Source organism: Takifugu rubripes, chromosome 6, assembly GCF_901000725.2.
Source record: "Takifugu rubripes chromosome 6, fTakRub1.2, whole genome shotgun sequence".
Taxonomy (NCBI): Eukaryota; Metazoa; Chordata; class Actinopteri; order Tetraodontiformes; family Tetraodontidae; genus Takifugu; species Takifugu rubripes.
The window spans coordinates 7496538-7520946 of NC_042290.1; the positions used below are offsets into that span (position 1 = coordinate 7496538).

The following is a 24409-nucleotide window of genomic DNA, read 5'->3' on the forward strand; positions in this document are numbered from 1 at the left end:
AGTTTAAAACGTTAGCAGCAAAGTTTCGGGTTCATGGTGACGCCGGAGTTAAAAACATCTATTAAAAGTAATTAAACTAAAGAATTGTGTAATTTGAAGAGAGTTCAGAGGATAAATAATCAAATAACTTTGACAGGAAGTAAAGAAACAGTAAAAGAAGGTAAATATAATGTATAAATAACGGACACTGCCACCGCTAAACTTGATGTTTCGCTAGGCTAAAGCTATCGATGCTAGCCGTGCTGCTCCATCACGATGGGCCGAGACTCTGATGCTGAATGTGTTTGGGGACAAACTTGACTGAAAGTCACCTGTGCGTCCACAGAGTCTCCTCCAGAGAGGACAGGGCGCCGCCGGAGCATGCCGGGCAGCCCCGCGGACAAAGCCACACCTGCCATGGAGGCCACGTCGGCTGCTGCCACGCCTTTCCGCGTCACCGTGAGTACTGTGAGTTCGCTCTCTTCTTTGATGTTCGGTGGATAAACATAGCGGTTAAGCTAGCAGGGAGCGCGTTTACGCTGACCTTGCATTAGCTTCTCACTTTCATCTGTCGTGTTTATCACCGTTTGAAGCACTTTTACCTGCTTCATGAGCAGGTTAACCATCTGGATCGCTCATGAAAACATGGTCCAAATTAAATTTTTAATGATTTAAAAGTTGTTTTTTTTAAAAAAAAGAGGAGCAGCGAATGTCCAGAAAGGTCAAATTAAGGGGTCGTGTGTTGATGAGGCGTCGCTCACGTGCTGCTGCAGCCTCATCCTCTCTGTCACATGACCTCTTCATCCGCCTCCTCAATCCCCTGGCTCTGTTGCCCCCTGCTGGCCACCAGCGAGAATGCAGCCGGGCAGCAGTTCTGCCCTCACGTCTCCTCACCCGGAGACGCGGCGCTGGAGCCCGAGCTGAAACTGTCGGCATGTTCTCCTCTCACGCTCTCAGCAGACGCCCCCCCCCCCCCAGAGCAGTAAATGATTGGTGTAACTAAATATTTGGGGATACGGGGACGGACGTTAGCTGTAGCCGCCGCTCGTTCACCTCCGTGGCGCCAAAGAGCAACGTGAGAAGAGCAAAGAGGACGTCTGGTCCCATAATCCAGCCGCGTTAGCATCTGCCGTAGCGATCCCGGTGCTGCCGTAATCACACGAACGTCTGCGCGTTGACGTTTGGCGACTTTTTCAAGAATTTGGATTTAAAAGTCCGGCCGAAAACTCGGATTTTCTCCTCTCCGGCAGCTCTGATCGATGCGGCGGCCCCGCAGGGGCGAGCTTCTATTTACCGACTGATTCCTGCAGACGGGGGCAGAGCGGAGAGGAATTTTAATCGGTCGGCGGCGAACGTGCACGTTCTCGGGTCCCCAAACGGACGCCATCCGGGCCCCGGCGACCCGCCCTGCTGCCACGTTCAGCCTCATGCGTCGTATTTGAGTTTAGAGGCTGATGGAGGGCGACAGGCGACGGTGATGAGCAGGTGTTTCTTGCACCTCTGACGTTTGGAGGTATTCTGGGATGTTCGGATGAGCACGAGGACGCCGCCGTGTTTGCAACAGGCCTGTGCGGAAGCCAAGGTGAAACACGCCGGCGAGCGCCTTCCGGACGCTCCGAGTCCTCTCTCGAAACTCCACAGAACTTCTGAGGCTCCTCAGATCTCCTAATGCAGCCAGTTGCCATGGAGACGGGCAGCCGTCGAGGGGAAGTGTGTTCGGTAGCAGCGAAAGATGAGGAGTTCAGTCGGCACATAGTGACATTATTTATTTATTATTATTATTTATGGATTTTTATGGTGAAATGGGGATTTTCTACTCAACTTTCTGTGATGCTGTTTAACCACTGCCCCCCCCCCCCAGGGCTTCCTCAGCCGGCGGCTGAAGGGCTCCATAAAGCGGACCAAGAGCCAGCCCAAACTGGACCGCAACTCCAGCTTCAGGCACATCCTGCCGGGCTTCAGGAGCATGGACAACGACAGGTGGGTGGAGCTCGTCGACCTCCAGGACGACCTTGAACTGCTCGAGATTCCGCGCGTTCCCTCACTCGGCCCCAAAACTGGAGCTTCTACTTTTAATGAGGCGTCAGCGTCGCTGTCAGTCCGCCTCGAGGGCGCCGGCGCCCGTTTTTCCACAGGGAACGCGCTGTTCTTCCCCCCCGATGCACTCAGACGAATTGAGCTGGAGCCTTCTCCTCTTTGTCCCGCTGTCTCTCCTCATTCTCTTCTTCTTCTCTCCCTCCACTCCGGCATCATCACTGGCTAATTTAATCCTTAAAAAAAATCTGGGAATGGTGAACCTGTGGGAAAATAGTGACATTCCCTCAGGCTGGGAGCAGGCGGAGCTGATTCATTTTGAAATCTCAACCCCATTTTACCTTAATCCAAATGAGCGCCGTCCCCACAACAATTCATAAACACACGCACACACACACACACCATCCAACATCATCCGACCTCACGGCCGCCGCTGATCTCTGGCGAGCGTCCTGCGTCCGAGGGGCAGCTGGACGTGCACAGATGAAGGATTCGTGTGTGTGTGTGTGTGTATGTGTGTGTGTGTGTGTGTGCGTGTGCGTGTGTGTGTGTGACTGGACCTGTCACCTTCTGCACAGCAGGTCAATATTGTGTCTGTTTGTAATGACTCCAGCGCCCCCCCTGCTGGTCGGTGGGGGAGGTGCAGGATGAACGCCATCACCACCACTTTTCTGCAGTTATGCAACAGCAGGAGGCTTTAATTCCAAAATATTTGCCTGTTACAGGATCCAAGGTGGCAATAAGCGGTAATTGTTGAGAGAGAGGGGGAGGTAGAGAGAGCAACAAAGGGATTAAACCGCTGGTGTCGTTCATAAATCCAATAAACCATTTAAACTTATTAAATTCTGTAACCCCCCCCCCCCATCCCCCGGTGGGGTGATGCTAGTATCCAAGCTTTTTCTAATTGCTCCCTTTCTACTTTTTCCTTCCACGCATCAGCCATTTACTGAGTGAAAATTCTATTTTTAAGCATCTCTTCATGTTAGATCTTCCCCGCTGCTATAATGCTAGCAGCATTAGCATCCCCGTCTTCTTTCCTGACCCTCCTGTGTCTCCTGACATACACAGGGGGGCTGTCTCCTCCCCACAAATGTTCCTCCCCCCACCCCCCCACGTCGCCTCGGTTGTAATGCATCAGCGCGACCCCAGACCCCGCCAGGCCGCGGCGGCTGTATCACAGCAGATTATATAAAGCTACAAATCAAGAAGGAAAAAAACAACCGTGGGAGCGGCTAGCCGACCCCTGAGGCGTTGCTTTGAGTTTACAAATTGTCCATATGCCACCTGTTTTGCCTCACGCCCCCCCACAGCTGTGAGGCCACGAGGTCCTGAGCTGGTCGCCCATCAAGATGACGTCCGGGAGCATCTCCATTTACGCTGTAATTACATTAAAACGAAGGGCAAAGCCAGCTTTTACCGTTATCTTATGTGAAGTTAGCATGTTTCGTGGTGTTTATGGGATGATGCGGAGACTCGCTCGGCCGAGGGGTGCGTGGCCGAGGGTCCTCTCCCTTTTATCCCCCGCCTGGGTAATGAGCTGTAATGGATCGGGCCGGGGACGTGACCAGAATACTGAGAGGCCCATCAAAGCGGCGCCCCGCGCTTCCCCTCAGCGCAGGATTGCTCGGTACACAGAACGCTCTCGTTTACTCACTCGTTCCTCTCACAGAAATGTCAGTTTTCCAGTCGCCCAGCAGCGCTCGCCGTCATTTTTGCGGCCCAAATTAAATAAAGTTTAGCCAGTTCAAATAGAAGCTTTTCTCCGGTTGGCCAGTTTCTGCTTTGCTCCGCTTCAAATGTCTTGATTATACAGGTGTTGCCTTTTAGACAATAGAGAGCTTTTGTCCACCAGTTTCTGATTTTAACCAGTTTAAAGGTTTGATCAACGCACCAGCTGATGTCATTGACTGTGGGGCCACTTCATCACCATGGCAATGACTGCAGGCTTCACCTACAGGTCTCTTTACTCTCTTCGTTGGCTGTTTTCATTCATTTTTAAAGCTTTATGTGGTGGCATTTACCAAATAGGCGTTGATCATAATTGCCTGATTAAAAGTAACCACTCAGAACGTTTTAATGCAGCTGTGGAGACATTAAAGTCTTTTCTCACGGATGGAAAATCCTCCACAGAGGTCAAAGTTGAAGCAGGGTGAGGTGAAAATAACGCATGGATCTCAGGACCCCCCCCAGCCCTGAGTGCTGCCTTTGTGGGCTGATTACGTCTGGGTCACATGTTCAACATCTCATTCTGAGAAGCCTCTCAGATGGCTCTCCCTGCTCTTTATCTCAAACCCAATGGTTTCAGGGGTGGGGGGTTCTCTGAGCTTCTGGGAGTGTCTTCCTCCACGCCCCCTTTCTGAAGTGGTCTTGTTGCGTGTGGTCCCATCAGCAGGTTCGACTTCCTGGGTGAAATAAGGGCTGAGGGTGATGTCATGTTTGATGACATCATCGTCCATGTGCAGGGAGTGCAGATTAGCAGCTCTTTTGAAGCAGCTCTCCACAGCTGTCCTGCCCCCCCCCCCCCAATCATCCTCCACCAAATAACCTTCCACCAAACCTTTTTGATGGTTTCAACTACTTCCTGTCCTGCCCCAGCATGGAGCCCAGCCTCAGGGCACCACTCAAAGTCCTGGTCACAGCTTTAACAGCAGCTTACAGGACAGGACAAAGAGCACTCTCTCTCCCACACACACACACACACACACACACACACACACACACACACACGAACACACACAAGCAAACACACACTCCCACTGGAGCCAAACAAGCAGCGAGGAGGGGCCAGGACTAAGCCGAGCTGCACCACACATCCATGCATGTGACAGCAGCACCACCACCATATTCAGGCTCCTCCCTCCCCAACAGCAGTTGCAGTCAAGCCCCAAAAGGGGGAAAAGAGAGAGGAACGGGGGAGGAAAAGAGAGAGGGGGGAGAGAGGAGGCGTCATCAGCCCCAGACCGGGAGCTTTGCGTCCCCGCACTTTAAATTTAATCTGCCTGGCAAGAAGGGAAAGGCAGAAGAGAGCGCGTCCTATTTCAGAGACGGCACAGGAAGTAGGGCGGTGAAAGGGGGGAGGAAGGGAGGGGGGGGGGAGGGAGCAGGAGCGCTGATTCCCCACCCCTCGTCTTAAAGCAGCAGCGGAGAGGAGCCAGGACGCACAGAGCCGCGGCAGCAGTGTTGAGGGAGGGGGACAAACATGGAGCTCTGAAACGGCTGCTGACCTCATCCATCGCCTCCCCCCACTCTCTCTCTCTCTCTCCCTCTCTCTCTTTTCTTCTTCTATTGTTTTGTTTTGCTGTGTCGCCTCCATCGTTATTATTCCAGCCCCGGTTGCCTCCCCGCACCGCCTGCGATTGTTCCGTGGGATTCTGACAATGCCTGGTGAGTCCGCTCCTGCCGTCCATTCACATGTCACACCAGCCTCCGTTTGGGATGGGGGGGTGGGGGTGGGGGGGTCGTTTTTGGCGTGCGGGGATGGAAACGGGCGCACAGATTCAGCGGATTTTGACATGCTCATTCTCCAGCTGTGGCCGGTGCGAGGAGGGCGGCTGTTTCCCGTGCACACGCGCACTCGTCAATCAGCTAATTTCCTCCAGCGCATGACCTGGTCTGAGAACGCGCGGCTAAAAACGGCGTTTGACCTCTACGGTCATCCGATCCGCGTCAGCGGGCTGCGCCGCCGCAAACAGGCCGGTTTGGTGCCGCGATGCCGGGCTGCGCTGCGCTCCGTAACCCCCCCCCCCCCACACACACACACACACACACACCCCGTTATCATTCCCGGAACCGGCCCAAAACGATTTAAATCTTGGCTGATATCTCAGGCCGTGTTGGAGTCGGGGGGTGGGCGGAAAGTTTAGGAGCGTGCGTGTCATCTGGCGTCGGGGATCGAGCATAATCTCGGGCGCGTGCGTGTTGAGGAGAGGCTGCATGAGGATGAGCGCCTCGTCCCAGCCTCGGTGGCTCAGCTGCAACAGGAAGCGCACGGGCGAGAGACGGGACGCGCAAATTACACGCACGGATTTAGCCAACAACCGCACATTAATTCTAATTAAATGTTATTAATTGGTCCAGGCAGAGGAGTCTCCCGTTTTAATTACGCCTCATTACGACGGCACAGGCGCTGTTTATCCCTCAAACACGTGATGTAAACGCTGATTATTGTAATTATTGTTATTAAATCAAGTTAGTGCGCAGATGACATGATGAGCGGGGACAACAGCGACGTCCTTTTGTCTGTCCTACTGTGACGTGGGTGCTCCGCTGGTGGTCCAGAGCGATGCAGCGTGCGGCCCCAAGCGTCAGCGTGCTCATGTTTACCGCCGTTCTGCCGCCGCCCCCATGCACGGACAAATGTTTGCATGTTTCTACAGCAGTCTTTAAATGGCCGAGCCAGGAATCAGAGGATTCCAGCTTTCCGTCACTTCTGCAGGCATGAAGGGCCCCCATGGGGGAGGCGATGAGGAGAGAGGAAGACAATAAGATACTGTTATTTGTTTATTTGTTGTTCCAATCCATGTCACTCCACCAAATGCTAATTTGGGGTATGAAGAGACACAGTTGAGGGCCGTCATCTTCCTGGTATCCTGGGTAAACAACAGCGGTGGCGCTCTCTTCCTGCTCCGCCCCCCTCCCTCTTTGTGTGTTCCGTCTGTGTGTAATTACTGTGTCATAGATCATCTCTGTGATGGTTATTGATTTACTGGGAGCTGATGAAGTGGAGCAGAGTGATCAGACACATTGGCAGAGAGTGTGTCAGTGTGTGTGGGGGGGTGGGGGGGTGTAAGGGGTTGAGTGGGTCAGCGTTGCACCCAGGGGCCATTCAAATAGGGGTCAACAGGTCTGGGGGACGGAGAAGAGCTGCCACAGGAAAGACAAAGAGAATCGACGTCCACAGCCACGGCGCTCCGGTTTGTTGCCTGTTATCCTCGGAAGAACGACGGCGCTTTTCTCTCTTTCACAAAGCCGAGAAAACATCCCCCCCCCCCTCCGTTTTCGGACCTCTCTAGGCTCTGCCAGACATTTCCGCTGCAGCTTGTCTAAATGACACCTGCGCTCGCTGGAATGTTGTTGGAGGACGCCAGCGGTGTCTGTCTCGCATGTGGATGCGGCGGGACGCGTTGCGGCGATTTCGCTGGCGTTCCCGCCTCCCTCTGAGTGTGTTTCGCGGCAGAAAAGTGGTGGTTGACTTAGCTGGAGGACAAAGAGGAGATTTCTGGATGTGGTGCAGAAGAACTAAACAGAGCATGAGTGGCGTCTTGTTTTTACCCAAAATGCACTGGGGTATTTGCATGTGATAGCCGTAGTAGAGCCCTTAATAAAGATTCCCGCTGCAAGTACACGTGTTTCACCTGCTTCAGACTTCAGAATCAGACCGGTCAAGCTGTCCTCAGCCTCTGAACCACTTAAAGCAGGTCATGCAGAATAGATTGAGAGAGGAGCATATGTTCATCACGGGGCCGTCAATAATTGAATCGTCGCTTGTCCCTCCTGCCCCGGGGGCTGCGGTGCCGAGCCAATGGGAACGACACTCTTTCTGTCCTCCGTCTCCTCGGCCTCGGCTTTGGAACCGTCGAATAAACGCCCGTGGTCCATTCGTCTCCGTACAGTAAGCTGCTTAGTAAGAATGGAAAGAGGGTGGGCTGTAGACCTCAGGGTCTCCTTTGCTTGCTTTCCTGGTTTGGTCCTAGAGAAGAAAGAGAGGCCCTCCGTTCGGAACAGCATTAGCATAGCATTGCCAGCTATGGCGTAATGTTGTCAGTTGTGTTAAAGAGACGGTTAGCTAAAGCAGACAGGTCTCCCACATGTGGAAAACCTTCAGGATTAAGGTCATCTGGAGTCGGAGGAGGGTTTTTTGGCAACCTTGCAAATTCCTGTTTGAATTAATCAGGTTTTGTTTTTTTAAAATCTGGCCAACGTTGGTTTAAAATGGGCTTTGACAGAGCAGGTGAGTTCTGAAGCGCAGGCCGGGGGTAGATCAGCATTGTCTGTCAGCAGGTTCCCTAAGCAGCTTTTAAAATTATGCGATATTTTTGGTGCTTCATCTGGTTCCGCGTAGTTTTACCGGGACTCGCAGCCAGAGAGCCATCGTAGTATCTTTTTAAACCTTAATCTCAGCATTGTTGTTAGGGCGGGAACATGAAGCGGAGCTCTCGTCCTTCCTCCCGGCCGTCTGTGGTTGTTTGTCCTGCAGCCACGTCAGCCAGATGCTGACGTGTGGGAGCTTGTCTGGAACGCACTGATTACTTAACGTATTTTCTTCCGTCCCCACGCGCCTCCCTGGAGATGCAGGTGTTGCTCTTGTAAACAAGTTAGCGGTCAGAGGGGGAACTGCTCAGAGGGACTGCAGACAAATGCTGGGTGCGTCCTGCTGTCCACACCCATACACGCCGTTCATAAACAGCCCTTTTACAACAACAGTTCCAGGAACTCATATTGGCAGGGACTTTATTCACCTCGATAAACATATTTCTGGTAATCTGCGTGGTTTGTGTTTCCACCGCATCTCAAAGTTCCGGGAACAACTTTTCAAATCAGGCCGATGACGTGTGGGGTGTGGTCCGGTGGTCTGACCCACTACGCTTGTTGTGGTCCTTTTGAGAATCTTGCTGTTCTTTATTGTCCTGTTTAGATCCACCAGTTTCCTCGAAACAGGAAGTGAGGTTTTTTTCTAAATAAAATCAAAGCCACGAGTGTGTTTCGCCCTTCAGGGATCCAGGACCTCTCAGGACCTCAACTGTGTACCGCGATCAGCCAAAGTTTAGGCTTGTGAGAGTATTTTTCCGCTGGGTCATTTAGGTGGAAACACGCTTTCCAAATTCCCGACTAGATGCTCAGAGGTCCTGCGGTGTAAAAGCGTCAATTGTGTATTCGTGCACTTGGCACATTCCCACTAATCTTATCTCCACCCATCGATCACTGAACACAGGCGACTCTTGTACGCAGAAACACCGTTTTACTCAAAGATTTGAAGGTAGTTTTCTCTCATTTCTGTCAGAACGATCGTCGTTACGGCTCTGAAACCACTCAGGCTCTAAGCAGCTCTGTGAAGAATGATTTTATCACAACTCGGAGCAGAAGGATGGGGAAATCCCCCCCGAGTGCTCCGTCTCCTGGCTTCGCCTTGGCTTTGTAGTTGACCTTTACCCGGTAAACCAGCCAGGCATTCTGCTCTGTTTACGCGCGATAAGAGCGAGCAGTTCTGACCCACCGCATCAGGAGGAACGAGAACATTAAACCTGCTCCGGTTTCACCTTCCCTGATGACACTTGAAGAAGAATGGAGCTGCTGCCATAATGGAGTTGAATCAGGTGGTCATAGAAAAGCGTGCCTATAGAACCTGCAACTTCTGTTTCCTAGCTAACATATAGAATGAAGCAGAAGGATTCTAAATAGGAATCTGGACACTTGTTCCACAGCGAGTCTCAGCCGTGACATCAGCCTTCCCTCGCAACAAGGCGATATTTCTCCTCCCTCCTCCAGGCCAGCCTTCTTTCCCATTTCCTTCTTCTGCTGCGGTTTATTCTGCCCCATTTCCCAAAGTCCCTCCATTTGCACCAGTGAGCCAGCATTTTCCCACAGCGGACCGCTGAAGGCCAACCCATTGTTTACTGCGAGGGGGGGGGGGTGGGCGCTGACTTCCTGGCTGCCAGCTCAGGGTCTACCTTAGTGTGAGGAAAAGATGGAAATGACCGCGGGAACACCTGGATCCAAGCTGCAACAATATAAATCTGGGGCCGCTCAACACGTCACCGTTTGTGGTATAGTTAAAAAAAATACGGCTGAAAGGTTGAACGGCACATTCACACAGGTTGGCCCGGTTGTGGGGGGTGGGTGACTCAGAGAAGAGCTAGCATTAGCCCACACAAAGCTAAAAAGGTGCGATAGCAGCCAAACGCAGGTGCCTTAGCAGTTGCAGCAGTATGGTAGCCATGAATAGGGGCACTGTCTTTTTAAATGGGATGTGGAGAGGGGTGTGTGAGTAGCAGCAGACATCCTCTGGGAGCGGTTTGTTGTAATTCAGAGGGCAGAGGCTGCAGCCACGTTCCCAGATCCTCAAAAATAGTCTGGAAAACACGGAGAGAGTCTCCCAGTGAGGAATGCGACCCAAACTGAAGCCCCGCACGCTGAGGATCCAGTCCGGAGACGCGCCCGCTGGACAATGTTTCACTTATTCAGTCGATCGTGAGTGTTTCTGCTTTATTGCTCGGTTTCGCGGGTGTGCGCGTTGCCATGGACGATTATAGCACAGCTGCACGCCGCGGAAGCCTCCTTCTGGCATCACATCGAGGGAATAAGATCCATTGGCTTTTTCCCCCCTAATTTCTAACTTTTACTGTCTGAATTAATTATAGAAGCAGGAAAAGGTCAGGAATGCGCTTGTGAAAAGTAGTTGGAGAGGCAAGGTTTGTGTGTGGCGGGGGGGGGGGGGGGACAAGTTCAGGCACGAACATCAAAAGTATTTGCCGCCAGAGGCAAACCGAGGTTTTAAAGTTAAAGCGCTACCTGTGGAAATGTGGTATTGATAAAAACCCAGCAGCCAGATGTGGCTCCCGCTACCCGAGCGCCGTCTTGTTGCGTGGGAGGAAAGTCTGGGCTCCGTTTTCCTGCCGGCGAACCCGAGCGTTCGCCCGTTTCTTTGTCCAGTGCCACAGGGATGTTTGAATATTCAGGTCAAGAAGTGCGCTGCGGCTTCCTCTGTTCTCCTGCATGTGGTGCTACTATTTCCTCAAGCGCTCCACACCTCATATATGAGAGGGAAAGAAGGAAGACATTTCCATAGGCGCTGAAATGCTGGGCGAGAGTAACCGCCAACATACGCACTGAGTGAACCTTTAGAAGGGCCTTTTGTCTCGGCCGCTTATTTCCAAGTTGGTGTGACTTAAGGCTTGAGTCATGTGTCTGTCACGGCTCTAATCGAGGAGCTTTGTGGTTAAACATACTCATTAGCGCATCAGTAATGGCTAACAGGGGCAACAACAAACAGGAAACAATTTTTCCACCAGTAAGAGTCTCTCAGTGACTCAATTACTTTTAGAGAAAATTCAGATTGTGATGAAACTCCCTCAAACCACTCTGATAGCCCGCGGCTAAATAATTATATGCTGTCTTTGCTTCATTAATCTAGCACATTTTAGTGGCAAATCTATGAGCATGCTAAATGGAGATAGCGGCTAGAGGAACCTTTAATTACAGAGGGAAAGGTACGCGGGCGTATCTTCACAGTCAGCTGGGATTTCTCAATTTTAACGCGACCTTTAAAGGTCACCGAGAGGACGATCGATGTAGGCGCGACGGCACATCCCAAATATTAGTCAGCGTCTGCCTGTTGCCGTGTGCTTCTGTTGCACATCTGTCTGAAATTTCTGGAGGCTTAATGGGAGTCAAATTTGTCGCCCCCCCTGAGACGGCAGCGGATGTAGTTACAGTCTGAGCAGGAGGGGCGGGAGGACGAGACGAGGCCGCCACTTTTGGATGCTCACTGCTCTAAAAGCAGCCTTGTGATGTGGGCTAAAGCCCGCGTGTTGTCAGGATGCCACATACGTGTGCTGAAGCTGGAGCTTTGGGTCGAGGATTATTCTTATAGTCATGTGGATCTTTCCTCTGTCTCCAGAGTACCCATCATGCATTGTGAGGACATTCCTGGAGGTCGTCCGGGCAGTGTGTGTCCTGAGCTGTCGCTCATGATAATGTTTGTTCACCTTGAACAGGCCGATGGGGGATAAAATCTATAGAACTAGGTCCATACATCACATACAACCGAGCCCCGCATGCATTTATATACCAAACATCTAAACTCAATAAATCCTATTAGCTCATCATGGTTAATCGCATGTGGAGGCCTGCATCTGCTAATGTGATCTACCCTCCCCAGAGGTTGTGGTTTTCTTCGCCCAGCTGTTCACCCCTCCTTTCCAGCCTGCCCGCACCAGCGCGGCTCCTCCTCCTTCTCCCCCTCGCCAGTTCCCCGCAGCGAGCGTCCCAGCAGATGCTACGCTGGATTTCCTCCCGGCGCGGCGGGGAGCCCGGACTCTCCCTGGAATCCCACCGCGCATGGGAGCGAGCGGGGCCCCCGCCAGCCGGCCGGACCGTGAGTCATGTGGGCACCTGCTGAAATCGTTCCTGTGTGAGCTAATGTTTTTAGCAGATGCTAAGTTTTCTCCCTGTTTCTCTGATTTCATCGGTTGTCCCTCAACAACGTACCGGCACTGCAGATATTCTGCTCTGCTCTCTGTTCCAAGCTCTGCCTCCATTAGCTTGACCTTAATCAGGCCGTCACATTTACATTATTGCCTGCAGGGCGCTAGTATCCCCTGTGACTGGCCAAGTGCATTAATATGCTGTGCACATGTACAGTATATGATACATTTCTGGCGGTTTGATGCTCGTTTTTCTCTACGATAGCCATGGCGATACCGTGGTAGCAATAAGATACCAGATCCCAATGATTGGTTGAAGCAATTGTCGAGCGTTCGCACCATCAAGAGTTGTGAGAATTCCTGAAGGCAGTGCTAAACGCCGACGCTGGCTCCCTTCGCTCCCGTGTGTGTTTAGTTGCAACAGCGTTGGTATGTTTGCTCGCTCTCATTCTTCCCCTTAAAAGTGTCCGTCCTCGTCTCTACTCAAAGGCCACCTTTGTTCGCTCCTCCCCTCCGGGACTTTACGATGATGTGGGCTCTGCTAAAGAGATTTTGCTCCACAAAGGCAGCCACACCACGGTTCCACGCTTTATCCTGCGTCTACGCCCGGGGCAGCATCTCGGGTCAACCCTCTTAGTGGCGTAATCTCTCCTTTGTCTTGCCTGTGCATTAGAGCGCCGGCGGGCGCTGCAGCTAAAAGGGCCAATGTCATCAACTAGCACAGGTGTCGCTAATGCACCGCACATGAACCCACACAGACTCGGCCGGGGCCCACTTGTCTGCGCGGCCCATCTGCTTAGATGCACGTTTGCGCCTGCTACCTTTCGCCCTGCTTGTTTTTGTTTTCATCACCAGTTAAGATCCAGGCGGTGGGAACCCGATAAGTGAGCTGAAATGTTGTTTTCACCCGTGTGTCAAAAAGTCTTCTATTCGCGGTGTGAATTAAAAGGGGTGCATTAGCTCCATGTCCTGGACCCCTCCCTCCATCGTAGACCCCCCCCCCCCTTCCTGCAGCCTTGACAGAAAATAGTTTTGTCTTTTTTTTCTCGTTGACCCGACTGAAGCTCCGTGGCCCGCAGCCACACGTCAGTTGTTCGGCTCAAAACATCCCGCCGTTCTGCACCAGCGGCGTCTGACAGCAGCCCCCCCCTCGTCCTCCTCTTCCTCTGTGGTCCAGGCGTTTGTGCCGTCTCCAGCCTCCATGCAGCTGACGTTTCCCTCGCGCTGACTCACATTAAGTCCATCTAATCTTTTGTCGATGGGAGAAGCAGGTGTCGCTGGGACGCCAGCTTGCTAATTTGCCACCCTGGGTGTCCCCACCTCGCTCTACCCGCAGCTCTGCCTGCTGGCACACGCTCAGGCTTCCGTGTTTATGTGGACAAGAGCATTAGAGCAAATTGCTTTGGCCGTCTTCGCTTGGAGACACATCGATTGTCATAAAAGCGGATCTGGCTGCAGCGCCAAACACTACGCGGGGCGCTAAGGACTTAATCGCGCCTCTCAAGAGCGGCGAGAAACTGGAGGCCTCAATATTGGTCTTTTTAGGTTACATCACCAGCTTTAGTATTAACATGAACGACCCTCTTTGGTGGGGGTAACCTGTAGCGCTACACAAAGAGGGTCTGATGCCCAACATAGCGAGGATTAGCTCCCTTCACGTGTTTTGTGGTTTGCATTGCTGCTTTTTTGGAGTTTGAGGTTGACGTCATTTAAGTTGAATCACTTTAATTTGGCTTATCCGGCGCTGTCGGTATAGATATATACGATGCCTGAAATCAGCGCCTTGGAAGTCTGAGTGCCTCGACGCCTTCGTGGCTTGAAGGTTTCCGACTCTATCAGATGGCAGACGGGCTATCAGATGAACTCTTTTTGCAGGATCCCGATAAAGCGCAGCGTCTAAGAATCCATTAGTCCGCTCTGCTCTCACTGGCACTCGCTGCTAAGTGAGTTCCTATTGAACGGAAGCCTGGAACTGATCCGAGTCTTTACTGATCACAGATCCGTCTTTTTAATCGCGTTTGTGCAAAAGACCCACAAAAACGAGCTCTTTTCTATCATGTACAAGCACAAAACAGGAAACGAGAACCAGGAGATCCGAATATCAACAATAAAGATGTGCTTTGTGTCTTAAAGCCATTTCTGCTTTCCTGAATACATTTAGAAGATGAAGGAAGTTTCCGCTCTTTCTGAAATATTTCGGTTTCCACAGCGAATAAATGAAAACGGCGATGAATCGTGCAAACGGAGACTCGCCGCAGATGTGGCAGAGCTGATGAAGCGGCGGAATGTGGAGACAGGAAAGGGTAATAATTATTTTTAGAGCGAGGAGGCGACGCTAGAGGGAGGGCGGCGGAGCTTTGCGCGCCGTCAGCCCCCCCCCCAAAGTGCCCCGTTAACAACACCGTCCACTTTAACGTGTCGTCGCGATGATGACGGGCGTCATTCGCGACTTCGCCCCGCATCAACGTGCATATTTCTGCAGCGCGTTGGACACGGTCGCCACGCCGACGGCTGCTGTGTGAGCTCTCAGATTGCGGACTGTGATTCTGATATTAATCTGTCGCTAAAAGATCCCCCCCCTCCCCTCTGCTTACTTACTCTTTTGCCTGGTACCCAGCCAGCCAATCAGGAAGCAGCTACGGAACACCTCTCTCGGCAGCTCCTTTAGGTGTTTCCATACGACTGTTCCCTAATTCCAGATCGTTTTACCAGAGGAGGGAGAGCAGATTGCTGGAGGGAGGATTTGCTAACAAAGCCCGCTGCCCGCTCGGAGCTAATCTGCCATCATGGGTGCGCTGGTTTTTTTCCTGGAATGCTGGTATTCAGGAAAGATGCACATACTGTACACGGGATTAGGGTGTAAGCCGGCGTCAGAGGGCTGAACTATCAGAGCGTTCAGGCTCATTACAGCAGCATTTGACCTGTAGCATGTGCGCTGCTGCCTACGGTCCCTGCAAGTATAGAGCTTCCACTGTGACGAGGCGCTCGTGAATCGGTCAGCAAGTAGCTTCCAGAAGATGGGAGCTCATCTGAATCTTCCTGCTGGTTTCTTGGCAACAGCAGTGGAAATAATTGCACAACTTCTGTTTCCAGCGTAACTGTTAGTTCACGCCGGTCCCTGACGCGGCGGCTGAGCGAGCACGTGTTGTCGAGGCGCGCCAGCACCCCGGGCCGTCCCTCACGCCCACCGCGGGCACCTTCGGCATGTGATCCCGATTCCTCGCGGGCTCCTTTAACGCTCCGCTTTCCTCCACTGGCAGATCTCATCTGATGCCCAGGCTGAAGGAGTCTCGCTCCCATGAGTCATTGCTCAGCCCCAGCAGCGCCGTGGAAGCCCTGGACTTAAGCATGGAGGACGAAGTCATCATCAAGCCCGTTCACAGCAGCATCCTCGGCCAGGACTACTGCTTTGAGGTGAGCCTTCCCCTCACATGACGTAATTAGACTTGAATTATTTCCCTTTGATGGGCTGTTATTTGCGTTTTCCAATATCGTCGTTTCAAAATATTTGGCCGCACTGATTTTTGGAACATTTCCACGGCAGAACCAGGCACCAGATGTTAATAAGCTGGTAGTAAGAGCAAGAGACGTAAGCTAAAACAGACCAGGATGAAGCCATGCTAACGGCTGTACTCCACTCAGCTTTATTTTCTAGCTTAAAGAACTCACGGAATTAAGGCTGGCTGAAGCCTCAGAACAGGTGATTACATCCACATCTCGTTAATTCCGTGAGTTCTTTAAATGAAACCTGGCAACATTGTCTCACCTGATCCCATATTCAAGTATGTGTCCAAGCCTGCCGTGTTCTGAAGGCATTACTCAGAACAGCGGACCTTTAGTCTAAGTTTGGACCTTTAATAAATAGTCTATAAAATATATAAATTGTCTAAAACTAGGTTTGCCAGCTTTCTGAAACGGGGGTCGTGTAGAGTATATGTAACATTCTCATAGCAACAGTGACACAGCAACATCTTGGCGTCTCATTGGTCATTGAGAAGCTCATTCCTGACAGGCAGAGGCAGGGGCAGCCCCAGCCGCCACATTCCCTCACCATTAAAATTGCTTGTTCTTGATGTGTGTGACAGACCTGTGAATTGGACGTTTATGGAAAAATTGGTGAAAAAAATGGAACTTCGAACCGCCAAATGAAGGACAGTTGCATAATTTATGGGATGGGTGACGCTGTAACGCCTTGTCTCTCCACCGTAGGTCACCACTTCCTCGGGAAGCAAATGTTTTTCCTGCCGTTCATCAGCCGAGAGGGACAAATGGATGGAGAATCTGAGGCGGGCGGTGCAGCCGAACAAGGTAAACCTGCAGCCACATGAAAATACGGATGAGAATCAGGGTTATCGCTGTTTCTTACTCATGTTTACAAGGACACAAGCCGCCCTCACCCTTCAATCTGCTTCCTGGTGGGGAAAATTCCGTTAGAGGATCAAGCAGCTTTGATGATAATAGGGAATAATTCTGTTTTGTACCCCGAAAAGAGAATTTGGAAGAATATTAAAGACGAAAATATCACGAAACACTGAAAAGCAGCTTCACACAAATGTCCAAGTCTGCCTGTTGGCATCATCATTGGCTCCCTCCCTCATCTTTAGAGGTGCTTCTGAGGACGTCTGAGTAATGGGCCGGTAATTTGAGGCACTCTTGGGGAAATCGGTCCATGGCGGCGTGAGAATGAGCCTTAAAAATAAAGACAAGGATAAAAAGCCTTCTAAGCTCTCGGTCTTAATGCTGACGACCGGAGAGCAGGTGCCTCTCAACCGACCCCTTCGCTGTGCTTCATTAGACTCTTTTTCGTTCCCTGTTTTTACTTCCTGTTTGCGCGGCTCTGAGCAGAGTTCTTCTGGTCTCCAGGACAACAGCCGGCGGGTGGAGAACATGCTGAAGCTGTGGATCATCGAGGCGAAGGACCTGCCCGCCAAAAAGAAATACTTCTGCGAGCTCTGCCTGGACGACTCGCTCTACGCCCGCACCACCTGCAAGCTGAAGACCGATAACGTGTTCTGGGGGGAGCACTTCGAGTTCAACAACCTGCCCCCCGTCAAGAGCATCACGGCCCACCTCTACAAAGACACGGACAAGAAGAAGAAGAAGGATAAGAACAATTACATCGGACTGGTCAACATCCCCATCGCAGCCGTAACGGGCCGGCAGTTTGTGGAGAAGTGGTACCCGGTGAGCACCCCGAACCCCCCCAAGGGCAAGACATCGGGGCCCATGATCAGGATCAAGGCGCGCTACCAGAGCATGAGCATCCTGCCCATGGAGATGTACAAGGAGTTTGCAGAGTACACCACCAACAACTACATGCTGCTGTGCTCGGTGCTGGAGCCCGGGATTAGCGTCAAGAACAAGGAGGAGATGGCGTGCGCGCTCGTGCACATTCTCCAGAGCACCGGCAAGGCCAAGGTCAGTACCGCCGATGGAATTACGCCGCATTTTGCCCTCCCCGCCGAGAAATAACCCAGAATGTTAGAACTGTTGTTTTCTCGCGCTGAGGTTCGGAGAAGCTGTCAGATTTTTTCCCTCCGACGCCTGTTCGGCTCCCGAACTCCTGACCCCCCCCCCAAAAGCTGCTCTGCATCGCAGACAGAGAACAGACGGCTGTTCCTTTTTGTTCCATTTTTAACTCAAGCTAATCCCTCCCGTGTATCGCAGCGTACAGACGAGCAGAGCAGCGCCGCTGTCTGCAGCACCGCGGGCGCCGGCGCTGCTCTCGCGGCGCACAGACGAGTTTTATTACGGCAGCGCTGACGGACTCAGAGCCGCAGAAGTTTGTCGAGAGGATTTAGAGAAGCAGGGCTGGTTCTTTAACTAAAATAATTTTCCTGTCGCGATCCACAGCTTTGATGCTAACTCGCCAGTGAGCAGAGATGCTTGGAAGATAACCAGAGCTAATTGTTAATTAGCTGCAGGAAGCTCATCAGTATTATTGCCCTATCATTTGATTATTGCACAAATATCTTTTTATAACAAAGTAATAAAGTCAAAGGTCATTAGAATCAAACCAGGACTCTTAGTACAAGCTCACTTTAGCATGCGTCGCTCCTCTTTTCTGCCCCCGAGGCTATATTAGTGAAAATGTGAAGTTGTTTTTAATTAGGGTCTAAATAAACGCACATCAGCCCAACAGAGGTCGTTAAGAGCAGCAACATCTGCACAAGTACGAGCAGATTTAAGCGGGTTTGATATTCCAAAGTGAAACGTCTGTTATGGAATCAAAAGGCAAAAGAGACACCTTGAAATGCCTGAAATAACCATCGTTTTTTACGTTCCCGTCTCCTTTTGTCATTTTCTCCCACTTCTCTGCCTCTTCACTCGTCTCCAGTTATTTTCCCCTCCCTCTGACAGCATCTCATTAGCACCACTTTGAAACTCTCTCTTCTTTTATTTTCCATTATTCCACTTTCACAGTGGAGATTTAAAAGTTTGTTCTTAACTTTGCGTCTGCGTTTCCAGCGTCTGCTTCTTTTTTTTATGTGTGGGGTGGTTTCAAGGTCGCTCGTAATTACATCACCATTACACGATTAAGTCATTTCCTCGTGACAGCTGCTTTCATCACGGAAATTGAATTTTTCGGAGTTGTGTTGCTGCAGAAAAAAGCAGCCGCTGGAGTTTGGAGACGCGATCAAACTAAACGATGACCGATGCCGTCGAATGGACTGGCTCTGGTGCCCCCCCCCCCTTAAAAGCCCGTCATCTGGCCGGTGGCTGCAGACGCACGCTTGATTATATGTTATCCTTAAATGGAGCAAGGCGGGATGGACGGCACTGTCATCACACGCCAGAACAGGGGCCGTCCCAGGGAAGCTAAAATAAAGGCCTAATTAGGAGATTCTCTGCTGCTTGGCGGCTGATTTGACGCCCATCTCGGCCAAGCTTGATATAATCCAACACAACAGTGATGTTTTCAATATATGTGCTCGCTGTAGCTTTGGAACTGAGTGGGTTTGGATCCTGGACATCCCCATCAGCTGGGTTTTGCTGTTGCTCTCCATCATGTTCAGCCATCCGGTCGACAATAGCTGATGTTGCCGGATCCGGTTCTGCCAGTCGGGCGCAGACTTGTGGAAGAGTGCATCAGTAGGCAGCCCTTTTTCTCACGCGCCTCATTTTTACCGCTCGATAATGACATCCTGATTTCACAGCTCCTCTGGCTTCCTCGCCGTTACACTTTCCATACGTTCCTTCGCTACTCCAGGCCAAAGTGACCCGGAAAGATGGAATGTTTGCCTCCGCTGTTTGGTGTGTCAAAGCCCCCCCACTGCAGCACAAATCAAGTGCAGTATTGATCTGGTCTCGTCACCTCGTTCCTGAATATTATGTCCTGATGTTGCCTTTGCTCCATTTATGCCCGTGACAGTGGCCTGGGGAAGGCCGGCTGTCACGCCCTCCTGTTTCTGCGCACTTATTGATAACCTGCTGACAAATATGTGAAATACGCTGCCATAAACTAGTCCTCAGTTTGGCAAACGGCCTCGGTGAAATTTAGCAGGCAGCTGTGTTGAAATTAGAGTCAGAAATGTGTCCTGGGAGAGGGCAGCAAACAGTCCAGATGACAGGAGGTGAGGAGCTGCTATTTCAGCTACGGTGGCTGCAGAGGATCAAATGAGTTTCCCCACTTTACAACACTGAGTGAAACGACGTGTTTGCCACAATCCTGAGGGGTTTTAATGCTTAGACAGGCTCCACTGAACAGTCGGCTCAGTAAATAAGCACTGGACCATCACAGTCGCAGGTTTAATCACAGAGACGACACCTGAGGCTCCTCACTGCCCGTCAGTGATGAAGAGGGGCCGCTGATGCTCAGCATATTGATCTGGAGGCCTCTCGATGTCTCGGCCAACTTCCAGAAGAAATGAACTCCTTCTCTTCCTCCGTCTCCCCCCGATCAGCGTTTCAGATCTTTTTTCCTCGTGCACGTTCCACATATTTCTTTTTGACAAATGTTGATTAGATAAAGCGTCGGTTTCATATCTGCGGCACCATTTTTAACTGTCCCTCCAGGGCCTGAAGTCTGCTGATTTTGCAGGTGTAATTTTATGCCCCCCCACCATCATCAGGTGACGTTTTCAATTCACGCCGTTCTTCCTGAGAAGTCGGTGCAGCTGCCTGGACAAGGACAAACTGTTTAAGAGTCTTTTTGGGACAGAACAAGCCCCGAACACCCCCCCCAAATCATCATCATCATCATCATCAGGAGAGATGTCAGGCGTTTAATGACGCCAACCGCCTCCGGCAAAAACGGCAATCACAGCTGATTGGACGGATTCTGAGAGCCAGCCTCGCACTTCCTGTTTGTGTCTTCCTGTTTGTGTAAACACTTCACCTCCTCATCAATTATGGAGAATTGAGACTGTATTAATGCTCCTCTGGTCCTTGAATTACAGTCTAATAACGTAGGCCGGGCTGCTGTGGGGGGCGGACCACCACAGATCAGGTGTCCGTCAGCGCCTCGAGGTTGAGCCGACCTGTAACAGACTGTGACTTGTCCAGGGCGTGTCCCCAAATCCCATCTAACAGGCTGCACCGCCACTCAGGAATAATCACAAGTGCTCATTTCATCACAGTTTGGGGGGGTTATGGGAGCGCGATGCTAAGCAGGATTCATATTCCTGCAGCTGCGATGGGAGGCACAGGCACACAACTGGGCTTTATGAGTTTTTATTGGCAGATAAACATCTGCAGGGACCTGCTCCTCTTTTTGGACGGAACTTTGCTCCCTGCTATTTATTAGATTTTATCAGCTCTGTGACGTCTCCAAACCCTCCGCTCGGCCTTTCTCTTATCTGTGAGGCAGCAGAAACAGACTTTGTTCTTGTTCTCAGGTTGACAGAGAGGAAGTCAATAATCGGGGCCAGAAAAAGGCCTGAACTCTGGCATGTTAGCGCTCCTCCTGGCACGCTTAGCGTGGCCACGTGCCTAAAGAGCTGCACACAGGACAAATACAAGCCAGGACAGAGCGGAGCGCACGTGTGTAACTAGAATCGTTGTAGAAGTTGATGTGCATGTGAACTTTGTCTTCAAGGGGGCATCTAGAGCTATGCTCACATATGCTGCTAAACGGATGTAATGCAGGTCAGATTCCAGCCTTCTGTGCAACAGTACCCAAAGAGATCATCAGAAGGATGGCAGCAGAAAGCCTCTCTGCCGATGCTCTGTCCCTCCGTCCCTCTGTCTCTCTGTCCCTCCGTCCCTCTGTCTCTCTGTCTCTCCATCCCTCCGTCTCTCCGTCCCTCCGTCTCTCTGTCTCTCCACCCGTCGTCTCCAATCAGCCCTGGATTTGTCTCGATTCAGCACCCAAATGCGGAGTACGGAACGGGGGAGGGGCAGCCCCATTGGGAATTAGGGGTTAGGAAAGGTCGTAAACACGATGACATTTTCTTCCAGTAGAAAAAAAGACCCCCGGTCTAATAACGAGGTGGGTGTCCGTCCCTAAGGGCAGCTAAGGTCATCCTTCATCCGGCCCGGATCAGTTATGCGCTTTATTTATAACCATTCTTTAATCATCAGAACCAATCAGGACATGTTGGAAAATAATGTTCCGTGTTCATTCTGCTTCCTGTGCCTAATGCCAGGGTCAGTTTGTTACCGTCTATAAGGCAAATGTACGGCACCATGCATTTTTAATGTGCGCATTAATAATAAGGAGCCACGCTGACGCCGCTCTGCCATCGCTAGGGGTCCTTTCCTTGCAGGGAAGCAGATTCTTCCACCAGCTTTAATGGCCTTATTCCACTTTTTTGTCACCTATGGCCACTTGTAGACTCACACGCACCTTCCACACTCTCATTTTTATTTTTAATCCACACGCATATTCTTCAGACTCCAGGTCCGCCTGCTGCCCTCTCCAGGATCGAGTGGTGCATTCAGGGACAAGTGCATGTGTGCAGAGTGAAAATGTGTTCAGAAAAAGGCTCTCCGCCCCCCCATCAGTGGGTGATTGGCTCCCTGTGGTGTATCTTTGATTAGCTAGAAAACACGCAGCCACAGAATCCATATGAGGCCCTTGGTGCCCCCCCCACCCCACCTTCATGCTCTCTTCTTTAAAGGCTGCTGCTCGCCTTCGCCCTCCTCTCCTCCATTTCCCACTCTGCTTCTGTCACTGGTCTCTCTCCCGCCGGCTCCCCCAGTTTAACAAGCAGCCGGGGGAGTTACATAAGAGCGCACCCAGACATTTGTGGAAGGGGTCTGAACAAGGGCTGCTTCATCCTCCGCTGCTTCTCTTTTCCTTTCCCTCCTTCCACACTTTGAGTTTGGGGAGCTTCAATGTCTCCATCGGTTATTTTCCCTCATCTGATGAATTCTTTATAACCCGCGCGGAGAGGACTCTGGAAAATAAATGACAAGATGAGTTAATTTTCCAGAAGAAACGTTCGCGCTGGATCGATATAGGAGCGGAGCGAGCGTTCAGATGTGGGAAACAAAGTCCCCGTTTGTTTTCTTTCCTTTTTCTTCCCCCTCCTGTTCGCTCGGACTGAAACATGACGGATGTCAGAATCCGTCTTTGAGCTTCCGCATGAAAGCGAAGGATCTGTTTACTGCCGTTCGGAGAAGACAAAGAAAAATCTGTCCTGTCACTTTCCTGGTGTCTTTTCAGCGCTGCTGCTGCAGCTCTGGCACATCTCACGTCCAAAGCCTGGTATGAAAAGAGCTGTTGTGTTTGACGGTGCAGCAAATTGAGAAATCCGACTTGGATTCTACGCAGCGTGGGTGACAGCCCGGCTCACCTGAGTCGCCGCTCAGTCGTCTACGCTTGTTCGTCGGCGGTCCGTCCGACAGGAAGAGGCGCCCAACGCCTCCTTTCTGTTTATGCATCGATTTACGGCTTCTGATGGCGGCAGCGCGCAGCCATAAAGAGGAGATAAAGCGCGGCCGCTCGTTCCAGCTGTCCCTGTTTTGTTGTTTTCCACCACGTAGGGAACATTTCATACGTAAGACTCGTACAAAGCTGACACGCGTTCCTGTTTTTGTAGGACTTCCTGACAGACCTGATGATGTCTGAGGTGGACCGCTGCGGGGAGAACGACCACCTGATTTTCCGAGAGAACACGCTGGCGACGAAGGCCATAGAGGAGTACCTGAAGCTGGTGGGACAGAAGTACCTGCAGGATGCCCTCGGTAAATCAGGGTGTAGATCTGTGCACGTAGAGGCTGGTGAAGGGCAGATCAAGTGTGTGTGACCCTCTGCAGTCCTAACAAGAGGCTGAGGGAACGGTTCCGGGAATGGAGCTTTTCTGCTTCCTCTCGCTTGATGTGTGTTTCATTATGTGTGTGTGTGTTTTTATATATATTGAGTACCGAAATACTCATTCTACTAGCAAAGCGAGGACATTTTTCTGTGAAGTTACTGTTAGGGATCCTATTGTGTCTGTGAAAGTCCTCACAAAGATAGAATTACAAGGTTGCGTGTTTGTGTTCTTGTACATGCTACATAGTGAGCTGCAAAATCTGCATTTCTCTATTGAAGTAAGGACTTTTGGCTGGTCCTCACAACTCTATAGGGCCGTTTGAGGATTAGGGGTTAGTTGTGATGGTTTGGGGAGGGGGAGAATGCGGCATGTCTGTCAAAGTCCCTCTTGTCTTTGCGACTAGACTCGCCACATGTTGTCAGTCTCATTGTACTTGCACAAAAACATCGAGGGCCAAGTTACATTTCTTGGACACGTTTGATCTCCTTCAGCTCTCACGAGCCTTCAAAGCCTGACAGTCTTTTTTTCATCAGTAGTCAGAGCTCGTCCTTGGCAGCGTTAAATATAGAATGGCTTTTTTTTCCCTTTCCAACTAAACCGTCCTGAGCCGTGTTCCGTCCTCTGCTGTCCTCAGGTGAGTTCATCAAGGCTCTGTACGAGTCGGATGAGAACTGCGAGGTGGACCCCTCCAAATGTTCCTCGGGCGACCTGCTGGAACACCAGAGCAACCTGAAGATGTGCTGCGAGCTGGCCTTCTGCAAAATCATCAACTCATACTGGTGAGGCGGCGCCGCCGACGCGCCCGGCCACGCGTGATGCAATACGGCCGAGAAGGAGGGAAATCGTAGCCACGGCTGTTTTTTATCTTTATTTTATTATCTCTCAGAACGCAGCACAATCATAGCAGCTTCTAATTAGGTTTCATGCCAGTTGGCAGAAGATCACTTTTTCTAAAAGCCATCTGTCAGTCGTGGTCTTTTCTTTTCTTGAAAGCGAAGTCGATGTGAAAAGCGGTAATTATCGCCAGACACTGATGCAGTGGCTGTGAAAGTT

General features: G+C 51.2%; 1 protein-coding gene across 8 annotated transcripts in view; it reads left to right on the plus strand.

The window, feature by feature from the left end:
* The window catches only part of dab2ipb (DAB2 interacting protein b), a 57411-nt gene that overhangs the window by 23723 nt on the left and 9279 nt on the right, over positions 1-24409 (plus strand). For 4 of the 8 annotated variants that reach the window (XM_029837141.1, XM_029837143.1, XM_029837142.1 and 1 more), the window contains exons 2-8: positions 326-447; positions 1841-1959; positions 15416-15569; positions 16365-16463; positions 17019-17573; positions 23141-23285; positions 23991-24135. In XM_029837141.1, coding sequence (XP_029693001.1) covers positions 326-447; positions 1841-1959; positions 15416-15569; positions 16365-16463; positions 17019-17573; positions 23141-23285; positions 23991-24135 — 1339 coding nt within the window. Of the gene's footprint in view, positions 1-325; positions 448-1840; positions 1960-5103; positions 5398-9703; positions 10201-15415; positions 15570-16364; positions 16464-17018; positions 17574-23140; positions 23286-23990; positions 24136-24409 lie in introns of those variants that run through there. The other 4 variants (XM_029837144.1, XM_029837140.1, XM_029837146.1 and 1 more) reach the window with 3 other exon arrangements.